Below are 19,735 nucleotides of genomic sequence, written 5' to 3' on the forward strand. Positions count from 1 at the left end.
GAGGTCACACCATGCTAGTTCCCACTGCCCCCAAGAGCCAAGTACTGCCAAGTAAATGTTCCCTCCATAGGGCAGTGTGAAAGTGTGAAACTCCTAGAACAGCAGTCAGGATGCAGCCGCATTGTCAGACCTTCTTAAATCCACTTATGCCATGAGAATGTTCTTAAAATATAAATATGATTAAATTGTTCTTGAAGACATATGTGTACTGAGGTATGAAAGATGGCAGAAGGGCGATTCATTCTCTAAGACTCCTGTAAAATTTTCTTTAATAATTCATTTCTCTGCTTAATTCTTAGATGCTTGTACCTCAAGATTCAAAGGCAGATTTCTGAAATACCAAGACAGATTTATTATTTGCCACAGGAGACTGAGATTTTTATATAAAGAAGAATCCCAGTGGTCTGACAGGCAGGGCCTAAACTCCCCTTGAGTGCAAGCCTTGTGCTTGCATTCAAGGATTGATCTGCCATAGTCCAGGTGGTAAGTCTCGGCAGAAGCCATTCCAATTCCCCTCTGGCATACCTAACCATTTTTTCTCCCCAGGACCCTGTCCCAGGTCTTGGCCTAATTCAGAGCTGGGAGAGAGTGAGGATAGGCTGTGTTTGACATCCACAGAAGCATTACTGCACCCACTGCCATGTAGTTTGCAGATCCATTGGTGCTGCTTGCCCTGAAAACTTCAGAGATTGAAGGGGGAAAGTCTCTCAGGCCTCTCCATGTTCCCTCTGGCACAGAACTGTTCCCTATTGTACCTTATTTACATGTGATATGATTTGCACACTCCACCATGACTCTATCAATTTGCTCCCACAATTTTTAAATTATTTTTCTGGCTTGACAGAGGCTTCCTTATTTTGGATGATAAGTATGCCTTTTCCTCTGTTCATTTTCTTCCCAATTGCTGTTGGCTACAGTTTGTAAAGCTCTTAAAAGGATTCCTCCATTCCACTCACATCTCTTGAAAAAGTTCTCTTTTTTTCTTACCCCCACTTACTTCTAATTTAGCATTTACACGCAGTTACATCTTTTAATCTCTCTCCATTAATTAATACCATCAGCTGCTTAAGAATTTTGATTGCTTTTCTCTAAATTGCCAACTGCTGTCTTTTGATCTTTCCGCTTCTGAGGCTTGCAGACAAAACAATCAGCAGCCTATGCACCATCTTGTCAGCACAGGGTGCAAAGGGACAAAGGGCCACCCAGGCTGTGATATATTGCTTTTAAAAGTTGCAAATTGAACTGTTCTCTCACTTACTCGCTTTTTTTTTTCCCTTCCGGAGTAGGGAGGACGCTAGATTCTTTTTCAAACTGATGTCCAAATTACTGCCCATTAATGCTCATGGTCCTTCTCCGGCTTTGTTTCTGCATGTGGTGTTCTTCCTTTCTGAGGCCTGCAGGTAACATGCTTTGTTGTGACAGAAATTTTTCTGCTCTTTTAAAATCTTTCTCCCTTTCTGTTATCATAGGAATAAAGCAAACATCCAGTGCTAAGCCTTTAGCAAGTCATTTGCAATGTCAATCAAGAAAAGCAAATTCTGCACCAAACAGCGATATTGTCCAGGGCCAGAGCATTCTCTGTGCTGCAGAAATTCGACATTTAGCCCAAAGCTTATTAATTAATGAAACATATATTTACAGAATCACAGAATCACAAAATTGTTAGTGTTGGAAGGGACCTCTGGAGATCATCCAGTCCAACCCCACTGCCAAGGCAGGGTCACCTGGATCAGGTGACACAGGAATGGGTTCAGGTGGGTTTTGAATGTTTCTAGAGAGAGGGAGGGTCCATGACTCCCCTGGGCAGCCTGTTCCAGTGCTCTGCCACTCTCAGTGTAAAGTTCTTCTTCATGTTGAGGTGGAACTTCTTGTGTAAGTTTATGGCCATTGCTCCTTGTCCTGTCACGGGACAGCACTGAAAAGAGTCTGCACCATCCTCCTGCCACCTGCCTTGAAGATATTTGTATGTATTGATGAGATCCCCTCTGTCTTTTCTCCAGACTAAACATCCCCAGCTCCAGCAGTCTCTCCTCATAAGGGAGATGCCTCAGACCCCTGACCACCTTTGTGGCCTCTGCTGGGCCCTCTCCAGTAACTCCTCGTCTGTCCTGTACTGAGGAGCCCACAACTGGGCACAGTACCGTGTATACCAAGTGCACACACACATTAGGCACGCATTTGTCCGAATGAGGTGTGTTCGCCCCGCGCCCTCACACCCGCCCCGTGCCGCCCCCCCCCGCCCCACAGCGGAGCCTGCAGCGCTCCCCGGCGCCCCCTGGCGGCCGCCCTCCCGCACGCCCCTCCGCCGCCCTCCAGCGGCGGCGTAGTCCCGCCCCCGGCAGCGCTGTGATTGGCTGGCTGGCGCCCGCGCCCTACGCTGATTGGCGGCGGCGGGGCGGGCCGGCGCGGGGTGGGCGCGGGGCGGCGGGCCAGGCTGTCATGGAGGCGTCGCAGCGAGCGCGGGCGGCGGCGGCGGGCGCGTCCATCTGAGGGCGGCGGCGGCGGCGGCGGGAGGCGGCCCGGACCGCCCCGGGAAGGTAACCTGCGGGCTGGCCGCCCTTTCCGGACAGCTCCAGGGAGGCGAGTGGGGCGGGCTGGGTACCATGAGAGGAAGGAGGGAGAGACGGAGGGGGCCGGCGGGCTCTGGGCGCACCGGGGGGCGGCCGTGAGGGGGGCGGCGGGCTCGGGCTCTCCCCGCCGCTCGGGGCTCTGCCGGAGCCCCGCCGGCGCCTTTCCCACCCGGTTCTCCCCTGGGGGTGCGTGTCCTTGGGGCTCCCGGCGGGAGCGGGGGGCTCTGCGCTTGGGGTGTGCTCCGAAACGAGTCGGGGGGGGCGGCTGGGAGCGCTGTGAGGGGGAAGAGGATCGTTCTGTGGCTGGTATGTATAACACGGTGGTAGGATCATCCCCCTCCCCCCCGAGTAGCTTTCCTCAGGGGCCACCGCGCGGCCAGGGAGAGTCCCATGGAATGCAGCTGGACGCCGGCGCGCCACAACAGCGACTTGTTTGGGTATAGCCGCTGGAAAACACAATGCGGTTACTTGTTTGCCAAATAGGAGGTGAAAACATTGAGAATTCTTCCTTCTACAGATTTATGACAAGCACAGCCTGCGCTTCGTCAGGACCCTGTTCAGAGTCTCCATGTTGTCCCATCGAGATGGGACTGATCTGACAAGAAGCTGGGGACGTTCTGTTTGGGCTGAGCGTTTCCATTAAGCTCTTGACTGTGAAAAAGGCAGGTCTGTATCCTTCAGGAAGCAGAGAGGTACAGACTAAATGGATCTAAAGACAGCAGTCTTCAACGCAGCTCGTGATGGCAAGCTGCGGCTCCTTTCCAAGCTACTGGCAAGCAAAACAAGGGAAGAGGTGGCCCAACTGATGTCAGAGAAAACCAATGGTGCCACACCACTTCTGATGGCAGCCCGATACGGTCACCTCGACATGGTGGAATACTTGTTGGACCATTGCTCTGCGTCCATAGAAGTTGGTGGTTCGGTGAATTTTGATGGCGAGACCATCGAGGGGGCTCCGCCGCTGTGGGCAGCGTCGGCCGCTGGCCACCTAAAGGTGGTTCAATGTCTGCTGGATCACGGTGCATCTGTCAACAACACGACCCTGACAAATTCGACGCCGCTCAGAGCTGCCTGTTTTGATGGTCACCTGGAAATAGTAAAATACCTTGTGGAGCACAAAGCAGACCTGGAAGTATCAAACCGCCACGGGCATACCTGCTTGATGATCTCCTGTTACAAAGGCCACAAAGAAATTGCTCAGTATTTACTTGAAAAAGGAGCTGATGTTAACAGAAAAAGTGTTAAAGGTAAGATAGTTTCTTCACTTTTGTTGTGGTGAATAGCAGTAAGGGTACTCATTTACTTCTTCAGGAGGCTGACATGCGAAAGTATTCTGCTTTCATAAAGTAGAATAGTAAGAGATAAAGTGTATTTAGCTGTGTTTCTACTTTTTTTTTTAATGTACTCTTTTGTTAATATGGATTATAAAATTTCACTTTAAATTGATAAACTTTAATCTTAAGCCCCTAATTCTTAAAAAGACTTAATCATATGAAATATCATATTTATGCATGTGTTAAAAGCTAATAAACTTGCTGAGAACTCCTCTTTTTAGTAGGTTGGTGTAACAACATACTCAAATATGTGAGTGTGCATTATTGGTTTTCATGCTATGTCTTGACAAAGCAAAATGCTCTATGTAAAACTGACCTGTACCAGTAAGGGTAATACAAGGAAGTATGCATAAAGGAGAAAAATTACTTTCTACATTGGAAAAATTAAAAACGACTTTGCTCTTCACCCTCTCTCTCCAAACTATTGAGTAATTTTTGACCTTTTTCACTGTTGGTAAACAAAAACACATAATAGGATTAAAGAAATGAAGCTGCAGGTGACTGTGATCTCAACAGAAGAATTCCAGTGGCACACAGATCTCAAAATTGCCCCTGTTTGCACTTGCCCTGGTGTGCAAGTGCACACTCAAAATGAAGATTTCTGGGTTTTTTTGATGGGATCATAAGTTGGATCTCTTGGCTTGAATACTGGGGGTTTTATTACGTCTCAAACTGGCATTTGGATGTGATATTTACCTGAAAAGCACACTAGTTACTGCAAGTTGCAGTTAATGTTTTAGCTCACTGGACCAGGATTTTATTTCAGCAGGTTTTGGGGTTTTGTATATATATGCGTATATATATTACTAATCAGTAATAATTTTTTTTGTAGTATAATACTTCTACAGCCTGTTGTAATAGTATACTGTACTTACTGTTATTTCTGTTAAAATATATTTATTGTCTAGATTATTGTGTGACTAGATTATTATTATTATTGGTAAACACCAACTATGAGAGTGATCTTTGGAAAAGCTGCTTGGTTAAATATGTGGTTTTTCAGCAAATTGTGCAGATATGTGGGTCTAATGTAAAGAAAGCTAAACTACAGATCTGTCATAGAGGTGGGCAGAGCAAAATAAATCTTACTTTGTAAGGATTTGAGGTTGCTTATGAATCATCATGGACTTGTGGTAGGATAAAAATGTCATTTTTCTAAACAGTGTTCTTGGAATAGCAAGCTAAATATAAAGTGTGTAAACAATTAAAAACTTGGGGTTTAGTTTTAAATCTATCCCTTTTTACAATAGGTATGAACAGAACAGTGCTGTTAAATATTTGATGTAACAGAGAAAAAAGACGTAACTCTGCAGTTCTTTTCCTCCCTCATTTTGTGTTGGTGGAGTAGGCTTTACCTTATTCGTTCTTTTTGTTCACTTTATTAGTATATTAGCATTTTTGTCTTTGTTTAACTGACTGAGTGGCAGCCACACATTCCCGAGGATTTTCAGTGCTGTCTATTATCTAAAATTCCTTTTTCTCGCTTCTTCCTGAGTGACTTGCACCTAGGCACACGAGCAAAAGTTCTTAAGGTATATAATTGATCTGTAATTAAAGTTGGATTGAATCTGGTTTAGCTCATTAAAACTCATTTTATACTTTGAACTGCCACGTGTACAAATGGATGTCTGTAGGTAATAGTTATCTGCTGGTAAGTGTGTGGAAATCCCCTCTGGTAGGACAGGAGTGTACTTTTTGGTGTATTAAAGAAGTTTGATCTCTGAAGTTAAGCAGTGGTGAAGTCAAGCAAGCAAGTACTATAAACCTTGGAAGTCATCTGTGGAAAGGCAGGACTGAGGAAAATTGGTAGCCCCTAGTATTGCGACACTATGGGCATTGCAGTTTCTGAGACTCAGCAGGTAACCTTCTAAGTTTTGAATGCAGAAATGCCATTAATTTTAAAATGGGTCCAGCAGGATTCATTTTACATTGTCACGTTCCACCTCAAAAACTTTTTGTATTACTTTCAGTTTCTACCCCTCCCTGCTATGTACTAAACAGCTGACAAGTGTGTCTGGGCTTGTAGCAGGAACATACAGAGCACCTGAGTGCTCTGCTCTTCAGTAGTAGAAGTTGTTGCTGCCCTTGTATGTGAGCTCTTTTTAGGTAGGCCCTGTCTTGGGCCATGTATAGAGAAACCTGTTGTTCTGTGAAAGATGTAAAAAGCTTTAACTGTTTCAGATTTTGTTGCATTTAAAATTGCAATGCTCCTTGTAAGAGCAGAACTACGTAACTTCAGTAGAGGTGCTGTTGTGGGAGATTACTATGCAGCCTGGGGTGGGACAGGGGACAAAAATTACTTGGACTGTTTCTTGTGGTTTTCCACTGGATTTTCATATTGCAAAGTCGAATTTAATACATATTTTAAAACTCAGGAAAATATAAGTATGAAAATGTTTTGAAGTGTTGGCAGTTCCAGGGAAAAATCCAAATAGTTTGATATTAGAGAAAACAGGTAAGTTCACACATGTCTAAGTGTATAGAGCAGGTGGAAGGTGAAATACCCATTCTAAAATACAGGCAGAATCCCACAGCTATATTTTGGACTGTGGAAATTCAGAATGCAGAGGTTTTTAAAAGACAGTTATGAAGGTGCAGAAGTACAGGGGTTCATAAAGATTTCAGAGTCTGAGTCAGTTAAGCTGCTACACTGAGGTGAAGTGTAGGTCTGGCACTGTCTCATAGGAGATGGTGCTGAAGAAGGAGGTTATAAGGTGTTTGGGGTAGATGAGTGCTCTCCTGTGAAAGGTGGCCAGTGGTTCTGAATTGAAAGTACAAACCTTTAGTTGTCTTAGTTTCTACTGTTTTGCAAATCTGAGCTTTCACAGTTTCCCCAAACGTCTGTGTAGCACGTAGGCCACAGAAGTGTAAGCAAAAGGGTTTTTTAAAAAATGTTTTATAAGCCATGGGGACAAACTGATACCTAGGGTAAGAAGGGTAGGTGAGATTTTTTTATTTAATAATTGTGGAAAATTGGAAAGGTATCTCTAGATATGAAGCAACCAAAGCAGTGCTATACATAGGTAATTCACCACTGTCTTCCTAATTCTCTATTCTAGCTTTCTCTAGTCTACTGGTTTGAGAAGCTGCAGACTAAAAATAAGAAAGCTTAATAAGTTTCGCTTGCATATATTAATATCTCAGGTGACGAGGTTCTATGCTGCTTCTAAAAGGAGGAATGGTGTGGATAATGCTAGAGTAGCAGGAACCCGACCTTTTTCGGGAGGAGGCATAACCCTAGAAGTAAAGCTCAAGTGAAGCAGAGCTCTACCTCTGCGCTGGATGAGGAGGACATTCTGTGACGGCTGCATGCAGATTTATGTTTGCTGCATTGCAAAGCCTGCCAGTGATTTGTTATTAGGGTAGTGCTCCCTTACGGTTACCTTCAGAACAGACCTTTTGATTCTCTAACACATTCTCAGTGATGTGTTTCTGCGCACAGTCTTCGTCTGGTGATGTGTAGGAAGGGAAGTGCTTATTTAATACAAGTGGCAGTGGGCATAGGGCCTTCAGATTACAGATCTGGGCTCTTTGAGGCTGTATTCATTGGATTTTATATTTAACAATACAATATTTAATATAAATGCCCCGAATAAAATTCTTTTTCACGAAGACTGTTTTTAATGGAATCTTATACTTTTGTTTTAACTCCAGACGTGACACTTCTAAAATCTTGCATTTTGAAAATTTGGAATGCATATTTTGATAATTTGTGTTATGCTTTATCCTCCTCTGCCAGATTTGCAGAAAGAAGGGGAATGAATATCCATTATTGCAGGAATTAATGAGTTAAGTTGTAGATTAAGTAAACATATGCTGATAGCCAGGATGATCTGAATGCAATGGCGCAGTGATTTTTTTCAAAATACCTGCTTGAAAGGCAGGTATTTTTTCTGAACAAGTCTTTCCGTTCCTCAGATGTTTGTTATATGGTCTCTTCAGGGTGATCTCTGAGGTTTTGTCAGTCATCTTCGCTAACTCTGTCCCTCTTCTGTAGTTATCAGACTTGTCAGCTAGCCAAAAGACTCATTTTTTTTCTCCTTCTGATTATTAGAAAGTCTAATAAGAACTGCTGAACTAGGCACTCTTTTAGGTGTCTCTTGGGATCTGCACAGGAGCATTTGATTTCATTTTAAACATTGAAAATAATATTATGATTCCTAAATTCCACTGGCACAGTGTTTGATTACAATAGCTTTGTAGAATAATATGGAAAACAAGGCTTGTTGACTTTGCTTCCTCACTTTGGAAAGTACAGAAGCATAGAGACCTCTGTTGCTATGGGTACTGTATCAAGGTTATATCTGTAGTAGTACTTTATCAAGGGCTAGTACTGTTTCAGTATTGTGTTTTTATGGGCTAGTGGAAAGTGTAACATTGAAACCTGCTGGTAAGGATAAAAATCCTTTACAAACTCGGAAGACCCAGAAATAGGGGGATTATAGAGATGAATACTTTTTCCTTTGTAATGAGTATGGTTTAGTATGTGTTAAAAATAATTCATTTTCTCTTGCAGTAAACATTAAGGAGTCTTGACAGGTTTGTTTGCTTCTGAGGTTGTTTGTCTTGTCTGCTTGCCAAGATTCATAGATTTATTGGTGACGGGGCGTGGTGGGGGGGTGAGGAGAGAACAAAAAAGACCAAAGCCCCTTGGGCTTTATTTTTGCTTGTTTGTTTTGTTAGTTGTTGCTTCACACCCCCCCTTTGAATAAGCCCTTGCTCTAAAAGTGTGCTGTGTTGTTTTTTGTGGGGTCGCTTTTATTTCTGTTTTGGTAGGTATTACATGGTGCAGTGCACTGCATTTTATAGATATATTGTTTGTGACACCGTGTGGAAACTGAACTTCAGTAAGAATGTCCGTAAATTAGATTAAAAAGATACATTTAAGGGGATAAATTCTTGAATTTCAACTAAAAAGAAGTTTATGTTGAAATTAAATTATTAGCAGCACACTGTTATTAATCTAATAATTGGTACTCTTGTTCTCATTAAGTACTTTGGTGAGCAAGAGAGGAATTATTCCATTACAGCATATGGAAACTAGATTAAAATCAGTTGTTGAGATTAGCAGTTCTTTGCATTTTTTACTGAATTACTTACTTTTTAACTTAATTTTTGCTTTAATTTCTTCTAAAAGGGAAGTTTTTCTTTGCCATGCATACTGAGTATAGGGATGTGTAACAATTTTCCTGTGCACTGTCCATGTGTGTGTGCATCTAGCAATACTTACTTTTTTTTTTAATCAGTAAAACACTTGGAAGACTGAATTACTCTAAGTGCTCTGATAGAAAAAAAATGAACATTATATGAACAGTTTCACTTTATAAAAGTGGTTGATTCATCTGTAGGGCTGCAAAAATATATACATGTGGTTAATTTTACACACTACTCAGTCATTTAAATAAATTTCTTTTCTCTTATGTTTAATGATCTTGGATATGAAATCAGATTGGTGTTAAATTTTAAGTTTTATCACATGGAAATTTGATCAAGCATTTTGTAAGTAGTGGGAAGTGGATGCACTTAATTGGTTGCAAATCAAAGCAAATCACTTTCTGTGTCATGGCTTCATTTTCTTTCACTCCCCTGTCACAAGCTACCAGTCTATTTTGGGAATTACTTTCTTCTGACATAGAAAGACCTGTCCTCATTGTGAATTTGAATGCCCACCCCCCAGTCCAGTAAGTTTGGAAACACAGGATAGTTAGAGAATTAGTTCTGTGATAGGTGAAGTGTTTCTGTAATGTTCATAACCACTTTTAAAGGAGTACTGTTAACACAAGAATAAAATACAAAGCTATGGTGCCAACTGACCATATCTTTTCCTGAATTTGTGTTTACAAGATTTGGAGGGACTGGAGGTGGGGTTATTCTGTTTCTTTTTGCTGTTTCTAATTAGAGAAGGTTATTAGATAGTGTAAATGGTAAAGTTTTATACAGACAGAAACGGCTTGTAAGCGGTATTAGCAGTACAATACAGTGACACATTCTAGCAGAGAAGTATCGGGACTACCGGAATAGTAGTATCTCTACTCCAGTTTTGTGTCTGGGCAAGAAGGAGGAGCCCTTCATGTTGTCATAATATTAACTGTCTCTGGTACATGATTAAATTCCTGCAGGTCATTTTGCAATTAAAAATGGGTTGAAAAGACTACCTGAAACCTACTTTGAAATAATCATTCTCACCTTTAAAAAAATACTCTAAATATGGCCAACACCTTTATATGTGTCTCTTTGAAAATGGCTTATCAAAGAGAATCACTTTCAAATTACTTTTTATTTTCATCCTTTTTCCTTCTTAATACAGAAGTAGATATAATATTGATTTTTAGAGTGTTGCTGAATAAATAATGTTACAAAACTTTCATTAACTACTGGGTTGTGTTCAACTACTTATTACTGTCAATATAGACAGTACAGTGTTTTGAAAGGGATGAGTTAATTCACAGGATAATGCTTGATTTGCCATACTTATTTGAACTGCTCAACTCCTGGCCAATGTATGGAACTTAGCCTTCAAATTAGATATTAAGGCCACTGCCATGTTTTCTTTCAAGTTCTTCCTCGCATTTAACTTGATACTTGCTAGGTGTAGATGGCTGGTAATGTTGTTCTTTCTTAAGATTGGGGTTTAAGTTGTTTTTTGGTGGTTTTTTTTAAGTTGGCAGCTCTCAACTACCTGTCTACAACTACCCACTTTTCTATGGAAACTTGTGTTTCTTACAATATATTCTTCCCACTCCTGTACCATCCAGTCAAACTAAGTGAGGTGCAGCCTCTAAAAATTAGTGGTGATGGCCTTGTGTTACTAATATTTATATGGTTTAATATGAACTGTGGTTGTTTTAAGTCTAAGGGCTACTGCAGTGTAAATAACTAAAAAACAACACTCCTTCTGATAAACTGTCCCTAACAGCTGTTTAAACTTAATTGTAATATGAATGAAAAAACTAAATTACTTTAAGGACGTCCAGTTGGACAGAGTAGTGAAATTCCTTGGAGTCTTAAACATATTTCCACATGTTCTACATAGCTGCATTGTAAATTAATGGCATACAGACTGTTGGATTGAATTTACCCAGACAATGGCCAAGCTTATTTTGTAAGGATTTTTTTCAGTCATACGGTGATGGATCTGCAGTATGTAATATGAATAACTGGTGTTGATCCAAGATGGCAAAATGTATGTTAAGAGTTGTGAAGCAATAGTAAGAACTTCAGTGCTACTGATACCTTTTGGCTTATTTGTCTTTAAAATGCTTTTGTGTTATGACTTTTTAAATATCTCAAAAGTATTGACTTGTAGGTAGAAAACAGGTGCCAACTACAGTGTTTTAGAGCTCCGCTGTGAGGGATAGTGTATGGATTTGAATACACCCTGAAGTGCCTGTGTTAACTGGTGGCTCAGCCAGGTGCTTCTCGTTTTGCCTTCACCAATAAGTACAGATTGCAGCTGGTTTGAGCAACCAGCCAGTCTTTAGTTCTGGATTAACTGCTGTAGTTGCATTTTAACTACATTTTCTGCAGCACAGCAAGAAGACTTAGAATGTATGTGTGTTGGTAAGTTTGTATATTTGTCTGCATGTGACACCTTCCTGTTTTAGGAATATGAAGGTCTTGTCCTTCTCAATAATGAGGTATCGACAGCTTTCTGGTCTGCGATGTGCAATAAGGACAGAGGGAATTATAGCTGATAAATTATGCATGCCAAATTCACCAACTCTTAATCCACCTGAATTTGGTTAAATCTCTGTTCCTGCAATTGAAAATTTTGTTGGTCTTGGTAGAGATTGTAGTGTGGCCAGACCTATAATTAATTTAATGCTCTCTATTAATGATAAAAATTGCCTGAGTATTACAAGGATTGAAAATCACTTTTCTGTTGCATGAACTAGCTTTATGAATGTTGATCTAGCAGATAATTTCAGATGCCACTTTGTGTTGAGATGTCTTCCTCTGCTTACTTGTTAGTAAATGATAGTGAAATCACTGGCCACTATTCAGAAATATTTCAGGAAAATAATATTTCGCAAGTTAAGCTCACTTTCAGTTTGTAAAACAATCTAATATTTTCTGTGGGTTTTTTTATTTAAATGTTTGGATCCTACAGTTAAAATATGAGGGGGAAAATACGTTCATAGCTTTGCTATATTTACAAAAACCTGCTAAACTTAAGTCATAGGCTTTTGAAAATAATTTTTTATGCATTTTTGTGTGAATTTGATTAGTCTGTCAGCTAAATTTTGATTTCTGCTGAGCGTGGATTGAAACTCAGTTTGTCCTGGATAACTGCATATTCTGTTATTGCTGGTTTTCTGGTTGCTGGAATTGAGAGCAACAACGAGGCCTTAGAATATGCCAAGTTCTTTTTCAGATGGTCAACAAACCTGTTTGAGGAAGAAGTAGGAGACCGATATACATGTGAAGTTTTAAGAACTGAAAGATTAGGAGAGAAGGAGTGATGAGTGGATGACCTGGATACTAGTGAGGAAAACAAGGCAAAATGCCCGGTGCCCATTAGAAAATATTCATCTAAACAGTCTTTTAGTCTCTACATACTTCTTCTGCATACCAAAACTTGCAAAGCATTTTCTTGTCTCGGTGGCTTTGCCAACAGAAGATAAAAGCAAGCTGCTGTGTGACAATCTGCTAATTCAAAGCACAGAATATAGGTTTACATTGTGGATCTAAGGTGTCTCAATCTGCTGGTGACAAGTGGGTGTGGAATTCAGAGGACGGTCATTATGGTTTGACCAGGTATTTCTGAATTTTGCTTTTGTGTTTTTGTTTTTTTTTTTCTTCAACTTTGTGTACTCTTACTGTGTCCTGTTAGAAAGGAGGTAAGTGTGCTATGAAATCACATATGTAAAAGCTAGAAGATGTCAAAGTTATTTGTATAGATCTACATTAAGTTCTTATAATTGAAAATGGAACACGTTTTCTATTTTTGAAGTATTTAATAAGCATGAAACCTTTTTTCTTATATAGATATATATGTACTAATTTGACATGTCTTGCTTTTAAATGTACTGTATTCAGGCTGGTGTAAACTATACATTCTTGGCAGAAAGAATGTATTAATGTAAAGACTTCACCTTCATTTTAGTTTCAGTTTAAGTCTATACAGTGTTAGGCTTTTAAGGCAGATCTCAAGCATGCTTTTGACTAGAGTTTCATTAACTAATGCTCTAGAATGAAGAGGTGAACCATGCATTCCAGAGATCAGAGTCAGGAAAAAAGTTAAAGTGTATGAAGATAAATAGAAGCTGTTCAGATCAGTAGACTATACAAATACACTTATCCCTCACATGAGCTGAAGATTTCTATTGCATTCTTTCCTAACCCACGTAAGTTCTGTTAGAGACTAGAAATACAACGGCAAAGCACATTGTAGATCACTCTCTTGTTGGCATTAAAAAAAAGCCTACAAAAAATGCAAATAAGGAAGTTTCCTGAAACTTGTCTGTCTTAACTTTTAAAAGCCAAATCTGATTACTAGGAATGGGCAGTGAACCCTTAGAAAATTAGGCTCTCATTTGTTAATGTGGAAACTTGCTGACAGCATAACAGAAGGTGATGACTGGATGGACAGTTAACTGGAATTTGCAGGCCTAATGATGTAGGAGATCTTAATTGGGTTGGAGGGCAGATTTTAACATGAATTTTCTGTTAATTAATTTTGTGTGAGGCTGAAAACTTTCTATGCCTGTGTCTGTAATATGTATATACATAATATAAAGAACAAGGAAAATGTAAATTGTGTGGTTTTAAAGCAGTCAACTACATAATAGACTCTGTTATGTTGAGAGGGGACCAGAAGAGTTTATCTCCATCTTTCCTTTCTCCTCCACTGAAATGCTCATATCTGAAGTTAAGCAAACTTTTAATCTAGTTGAATCCTAATAGTTAGATATTCAGCTGTGGTGTCCAATACTTGCTCTCTAATTTTCTGTAAATAGAGTTTTCAAATAGGTGGCACTAGTGCTTACTAGAAATTTCCTCATATGGTGTTGGAACTGGAATGCCATTAAATAAAAGACTTTACAATGTCATGCTAATGAAAAATAATCTGCATGTAAATGATAAGATGCTTGTAAGATAGATGGCTGCATGTTGTGTGTTGAGGGCATGTTTTTCTTCTTAGCTCTGGGAATCCTAACTACAAGAGCAGAGGGATCAAGATGGGAGTTCAGGATAAAGGCCTAAGAAAGCATTAAGAATAGTTTGTCTGGGTATATACATGCCCTTGACAAAATATTCTGCTCCCTTAGAATATACTGGCAGTCTCAAAGGTCCCAGCTGAGATGGAGGGTCTGTTGTGATGGATTGCATTGTCTATATAAAATCGTTGCTTTAAAACATACCCATCAAAAGGGTCGGCAGATGGAGAGAGGAAGAGGTGTAGGGTAGATGAAAAGAAAGCCAATGTTGGGTTATCCCAGCTTTAATTTTCATACACATCTCACTGTTTTTTAATTGTTGCTGGAGACAGAGAAGGAGGGAAATTTAACAAGGGATGAGGGAAAAGTAAAGCAATGTGAAGATAGACAGCTTAAATTTCTGTTTTATACTTGGAAGCAGTTACAAAATCCCTTACAGAATAGATTATTCTAGTTGGAAGGGACCTACAATAATCACTAGTCCAACTGCCTGACCAATTTCTGGCTGACCAAAAATTTTATCTAATTACCAAGGACATTGACCAGAGGTAATGACACTAACAGGCTTGGGGCATCAATGACCTCTGGAGGAAGCCTGTTCCACTGTTTGTCCACCTCTCAGCAAAGAAGGTTCCTCATGTCAAGCCTCAACATCCCCTGGCACAGCTTTGAGCTGTTGCCGTCTGTCCTGTCACTGGATACTGGGGCAAGAGCTCAGCACCTCTGTCTCCACTCTTCCCCTCAGGAAGCTGTAAAGACCAACAAGGTCACCCCTCAGCATCCTTTTCTCCAAACTAGAAAAATCCAAAGTCCTCACAGGACATTCCTTACAGCCCTGTCACCAGCTTGGTTGCCCTCTTCTGGGTGCATTCAGGGACCTTCACCATCCTTCTTAAATTGTCGGGCGCAGACCTGCTCACACTGCTCAAGGTGGGGCTGTGCCAATGCTGCAAAGAGCAGGATAATCACCTCCTTGGACAGCTGTCTGTGCATTGTTTGATGCTCCCCAGGATGGGGTTTCTCCAGGCACACTGTGACTCATACTGATCCCCCAGGTCCCTTTCTGCAGGGTTGCTCTGCAGCCACTCCTCTCTCAGTTTATATTTGTGCCTGGTGTTACTAAATCTCAGGTGCAGAGTCCAGCATTTGTACTTGTTCACTTGGTGCCATTGATGATTGCTGAATGCACCAAACTATCCAGATCCATCTGGAAGGCCTCTTTTCCCATGGAAGAGTCGACAGCACCTCCCAGTTTTGAATCATCAGCAGGCTTACTAACAGTGCATTTGACTCCTGGATCCAGGTCATTGGCAAATATATTGATTATAGGCAAATACATTGAAGAGCACAGCCCTAGAACTGAGCCCTGAGGAGCACTTCTGGTGACCTGTTGCCAGCCAGCTGTAGCCCCGTTCACTACAATCCTTTGAGCTCTGCCCTTCAGACAGTTTTTCACCCAGTGCACCCTGAATGTACTCATTCCACAGCTGGACAACTTGCCCAGGCAGATGCTGTGAGGGACATTAGCAAAAAACCTGCATCCACCACCTTCCCTTCATCTGCTGGGTAGATGACCTTATCCTAGAAGGATATCAAATTAATTAAAACAGGACTTTTCCTTTATGAATCTGTGTTGACGGTTCCTGATGATTGCATTGTCCTTTAAATGGTTTTCAGTAGCATTCAGTATGATCTACTCCATGATTTGTCCAAGTACTGAGGTTAGACTAATACATCTGTAAGGTTCCTGGGTCATCCCTCTTGCTCTTCCTATAAAATGAAATAACATCTGGCTTCCAGTCAGTGGGGGCCTCCCAAGACTTTTGGTAGCTGATGGGGAGGCAGGACCTGCCATATCATTGCCCAGCTTCTTCAGTACTCTAGGGTGAATCCCATAAGGTCCTGTGAGCTTGTGAACATTCAGCTGATACAGTCCCTGAGAAGTGTCCAGACAAATGGAAAGTCACTATTCCCACAGTCATCTTCTGAAGCCAGGGACTGGGCAGAGGACAGTCCCTGGGTGTGTTATTAAAAGCTGAGGCAAAATAAAGCATTGAATGTCTCCATTTTACTTCACCCTTAATAATCAGATGACCATCTCCAACATGTATCAGTCCAATGTTTTCGTTAGGCCTCCTCTTGCTACTAATGTACTTTAAAAACCCTTCTTCTTGTCTTACACAATATGGACCAGTTTCAATACTAATTGAGCTTTGGCCTTTTGTGTCTTGTCCCTACTTATATCAAGCACAGCTCTGTCAAATTTCTCACCTTCCCTGTCAAAACCTGACCTTGGTTCCTGAGATCATACAATTTCTTTTTCCTCTTGAGCAGCACGAGGACTTCCCTGTTCAACCAAACTGGTCTCCCATTTGCTTGACTTTTGACACAGTGGAATTCCTGCTCATGTGCTTTTGTGTAGTGGAGACTTGCATTTTAATTCTGGTTTGGTTTTGCTTTTTTTAAAAACTTGGGGCCATAATATCAAGCATTTTTATTTTTATAACTGCCTGGTAACCTTGATATTTAATCAGATCTTGAATATTTTGACTTGTCATCTAAGCTTTCATAATACATAGATGTGGAAAAAGCTATTTTAAAACTATTAATATTTGACTTTTTTTAACTTTTTTTTAACTATTAACATGGTGGGGTTCGGACTATAACTTGATTATGATTCGTATAATCATGTTTCTTCTCTTGCAGGAAATACAGCGTTACATGACTGTGCTGAATCTGGAAGTTTGGAGATCATGAAGATGCTTCTCAAGTATTGTGCTAAAATGGAAAAGGACGGTTATGGAATGACTCCCCTTCTGTCAGCCAGTGTTACAGGCCACACAAATATCGTGGACTTTCTGACCCAGCATGTACAGACTAGTAAGGCTGAGCGCATAAATGCGCTGGAACTTCTAGGAGCAACATTCGTGGACAAAAAGAGAGATCTGCTTGGTGCTTTGAAATACTGGAAGCGAGCTATGGAAATGAGATACAGTGATAGAACTAATATCCTGAGCAAACCGGTGCCACAAACACTAATTATGGCGTATGATTATGCTAAAGAGGTAAACAGCTCAGAAGAGCTAGAAAATCTTATTGCAGATCCTGATGAAATGAGAATGCAAGCATTATTAATTAGAGAACGTATTCTTGGCCCTTCTCACCCAGACACATCGTATTATATTAGATACAGAGGTGCTGTCTATGCAGACTCTGGAAACTTCAAGCGTTGCATCAACTTATGGAAATACGCTTTGGACATGCAGCAGAGCAACCTTGATCCACTGAGCCCTATGACAGCCAGCAGTTTGCTATCGTTTGCTGAACTTTTCTCATTCATGCTTCAGGATAGGGCAAAAGGCCTGCTAGGCACTACTGTCACATTCGATGATCTAATGGGTATACTGTGCAAAAGTGTTCTTGAAATAGAACGAGCCATGAAACAAACCCAGTGTCTTCCTGATCCAACACAGCTGAACAAAGCCCTTTCCATCATTTTGCATTTGATTTGTTTGTTGGAGAAAGTACCTTGCAGCGCAGAACAGGAACATTTTAAGAAACAGACTATCTACAAGTTTCTTAAACTTCAGCCTAGAGGGAAGAATAACTTCAGTCCACTTCACCTTGCTGTTGACAATAATACTACCTGTGTCGGTCGCTACCCAGTTTGTAAATTCCCCTCTCTACAAGTTACTGCTATCCTGGTGGAATGTGGTGCTGATGTAAATGTCAGAGACTCTGATAACAACAGTCCATTACACATTGCTGCACTGAACAACCATCCAGACATCATGAATCTTCTTATCAAGTCAGGTTCACATTTTGATGCCACAAACTCCCATAAACAAACTGCTAGTGATTTGCTGGATGAGAAGGAAATAGCAAAAAATTTAATCCAGCCCATAAATCATACTACTTTGCAGTGTCTTGCTGCTCGTGTAATAGTGAATCATAACATATCCTATGCAGGGCACATCCCTGAAAAACTGGAGAACTTTGTTTTGCTTCATAGATGATAGTGTAGTGTCCCAGAGCACTGGTTTTGAAGCACGACTTGGTGATAATATTTTCTTTGAGCACTGTTGTGATACACCAGCGTTCCCTTAGCTTGCTCCATTTTGCTCTCATTGGCTAAAGTGTTGTTAGCATCAGATCTGCAGAGTTGGTTACCCAGTATTTAATATGAATATGCCATATAATATATTTTGTGGATTATTTAGAAATGTAATGCCATATCTAGACTTTCAAATTGTCTGCCAAAGGCTTGTCTTTTCTGGTCTTATTTGCCTGTTGAGTGTTTGGGACTGAGACGAGTATTTTCCACTGATGTCTTTCTACTGTAATTGTCATGTGGATTTTATACAGTTGGAAGGTCATCTTTTTTTGGTTTTGCTTGAGCATTTCTACTCTTACTCTCTTCTTTTTCTATGGACTCATTGCTAAACTGTACAAGTTGTATGGACTTGTTAACATTTGCAACTACCATAAGTGCTTTTATCTTCTCTATGCACTGGCTTAAACATGACTGTTGTGTGTGAGCATATTTCTATGCAGCACTTGGCCAATTTCAACTTAAATGCCAATTTTGTTTTGCAGTTTGTTTGGAGCTCTTTTGAGAATGCTGTCTTCTTAGCATGATGAATTTTGGAGTTATTTATCAGCTCTCCAAACTTGGGTTTGACTTTTTTGACTGCTGTAACTGAGATTGCTTTCATCTTGTTCCTCTGGAAATTTGTCCTAAATTTGGGAAAAGAAAATCTTGCTTTTTCTGATTGTAGTCCACTTGAACTTTAAATCTGAAAATTGTTCTATTGCATCGTGCAGCTGGGGGAAGAGTCCTCCTTATGTACAACTGACACCTTCCCCCTTGCACTAATGTCTTGCTTGTGCTGATTATGTGACTAGATGTGAAGTTTGCTCAGAGTTTAACCTCAAACCTTAATGATACACTTTAACGAGAAGTAGTTCAAATATATGCTGTACTTTAAAATCTGCAAATCTACAGAAGAAACTAAAGCATGTTTGTGGCATGATGCTTATCAGTCCAGATCTAGACATCACCTAGTATAGTAAGTGGCTGTCTGCCAGGATATTGGAAATTCTATAACAGTGTCCTTTTTTCTTCTTTTTAAGTATCTTTAGAAATACTTGCATGGATTTTTCATCTCTACTGTGTCAGCTCTACTTAACAAAAGCGGAAGTTCTGTTGTGTATATAGCTCCTAATTAAAGTACATATTTTTATAATATTTGCACAACAGCTTAGCTTCTACAACAGAAAGGGCTCTTTTGACTCGATAAGTCTATAAATGAAGATCATAAATGTGAGTGCGATTCAGGTAATTAATATAATTCAGCACTTTACTGTTGATTATTGGTAGGATTTATTACGGCACATTAGCCCTGCAAATGTCTTAAAGTGAAATTAATTTCTGCTGGATAGGATACAGGTTACTTTCAAATTTAGTGGTCTAGCATACTGGATATTTTTGACTTAATGTCTCATCTCAGTGGTGGGCAGTATGTGTATCTGTGGGGTTCTTACTCCAGAAATTCAACAAGTTGTTTTAGAGAAAAATATTTAGAATCCAAATAAATTAGATTAGGAGGGTCTTTTTAATACTTAATGTTTATTTTTTAAGTTGATGTTGGAACATTTTTGTCATTTAAGT

General features: G+C 40.4%; 1 protein-coding gene across 2 annotated transcripts; it reads left to right on the forward strand.

Annotated features, from left to right (window-relative positions):
- The first annotated feature begins 2,494 nt into the window (after nt 1-2,494).
- FEM1C (fem-1 homolog C) lies at nt 2,495-19,312 on the forward strand. 2 transcript variants are annotated; one of them, XM_032676118.1, is made up of 3 exons: nt 2,495-2,537; nt 3,088-3,817; nt 16,771-19,312. In XM_032676118.1, the coding sequence occupies exons 2-3, from the start codon at nt 3,274-3,276 to the stop codon at nt 18,078-18,080; spliced, it is 1,854 nt and encodes a 617-aa protein (XP_032532009.1). In that variant the 5' UTR covers nt 2,495-2,537; nt 3,088-3,273; the 3' UTR covers nt 18,081-19,312. The 2 variants fall into 2 exon arrangements, with proteins under 2 accessions (XP_032532009.1, XP_032532010.1); XM_032676119.1 differs by lacking the exon at nt 2,495-2,537 and having other exon boundaries at nt 2,822-3,817.
- Nucleotides 19,313-19,735: the final 423 nt, after the last annotated feature.

Source organism: Chiroxiphia lanceolata, chromosome Z, assembly GCF_009829145.1.
Source record: "Chiroxiphia lanceolata isolate bChiLan1 chromosome Z, bChiLan1.pri, whole genome shotgun sequence".
Classification (NCBI taxonomy): domain Eukaryota; kingdom Metazoa; phylum Chordata; class Aves; order Passeriformes; family Pipridae; genus Chiroxiphia; species Chiroxiphia lanceolata.

Coding starts and splice junctions, on each gene's coding strand:
- FEM1C (XM_032676118.1), top strand. CDS start 3,274: ATGGATCTAAAGACAGCAGTCTTCAACGCAGCTCGTGATGGCAAGCTG. Junction 3,818..16,770: donor TAACAGAAAAAGTGTTAAAG/GTAAGATAGTTT, acceptor CTTCTCTTGCAG/GAAATACAGCGTTACATGAC.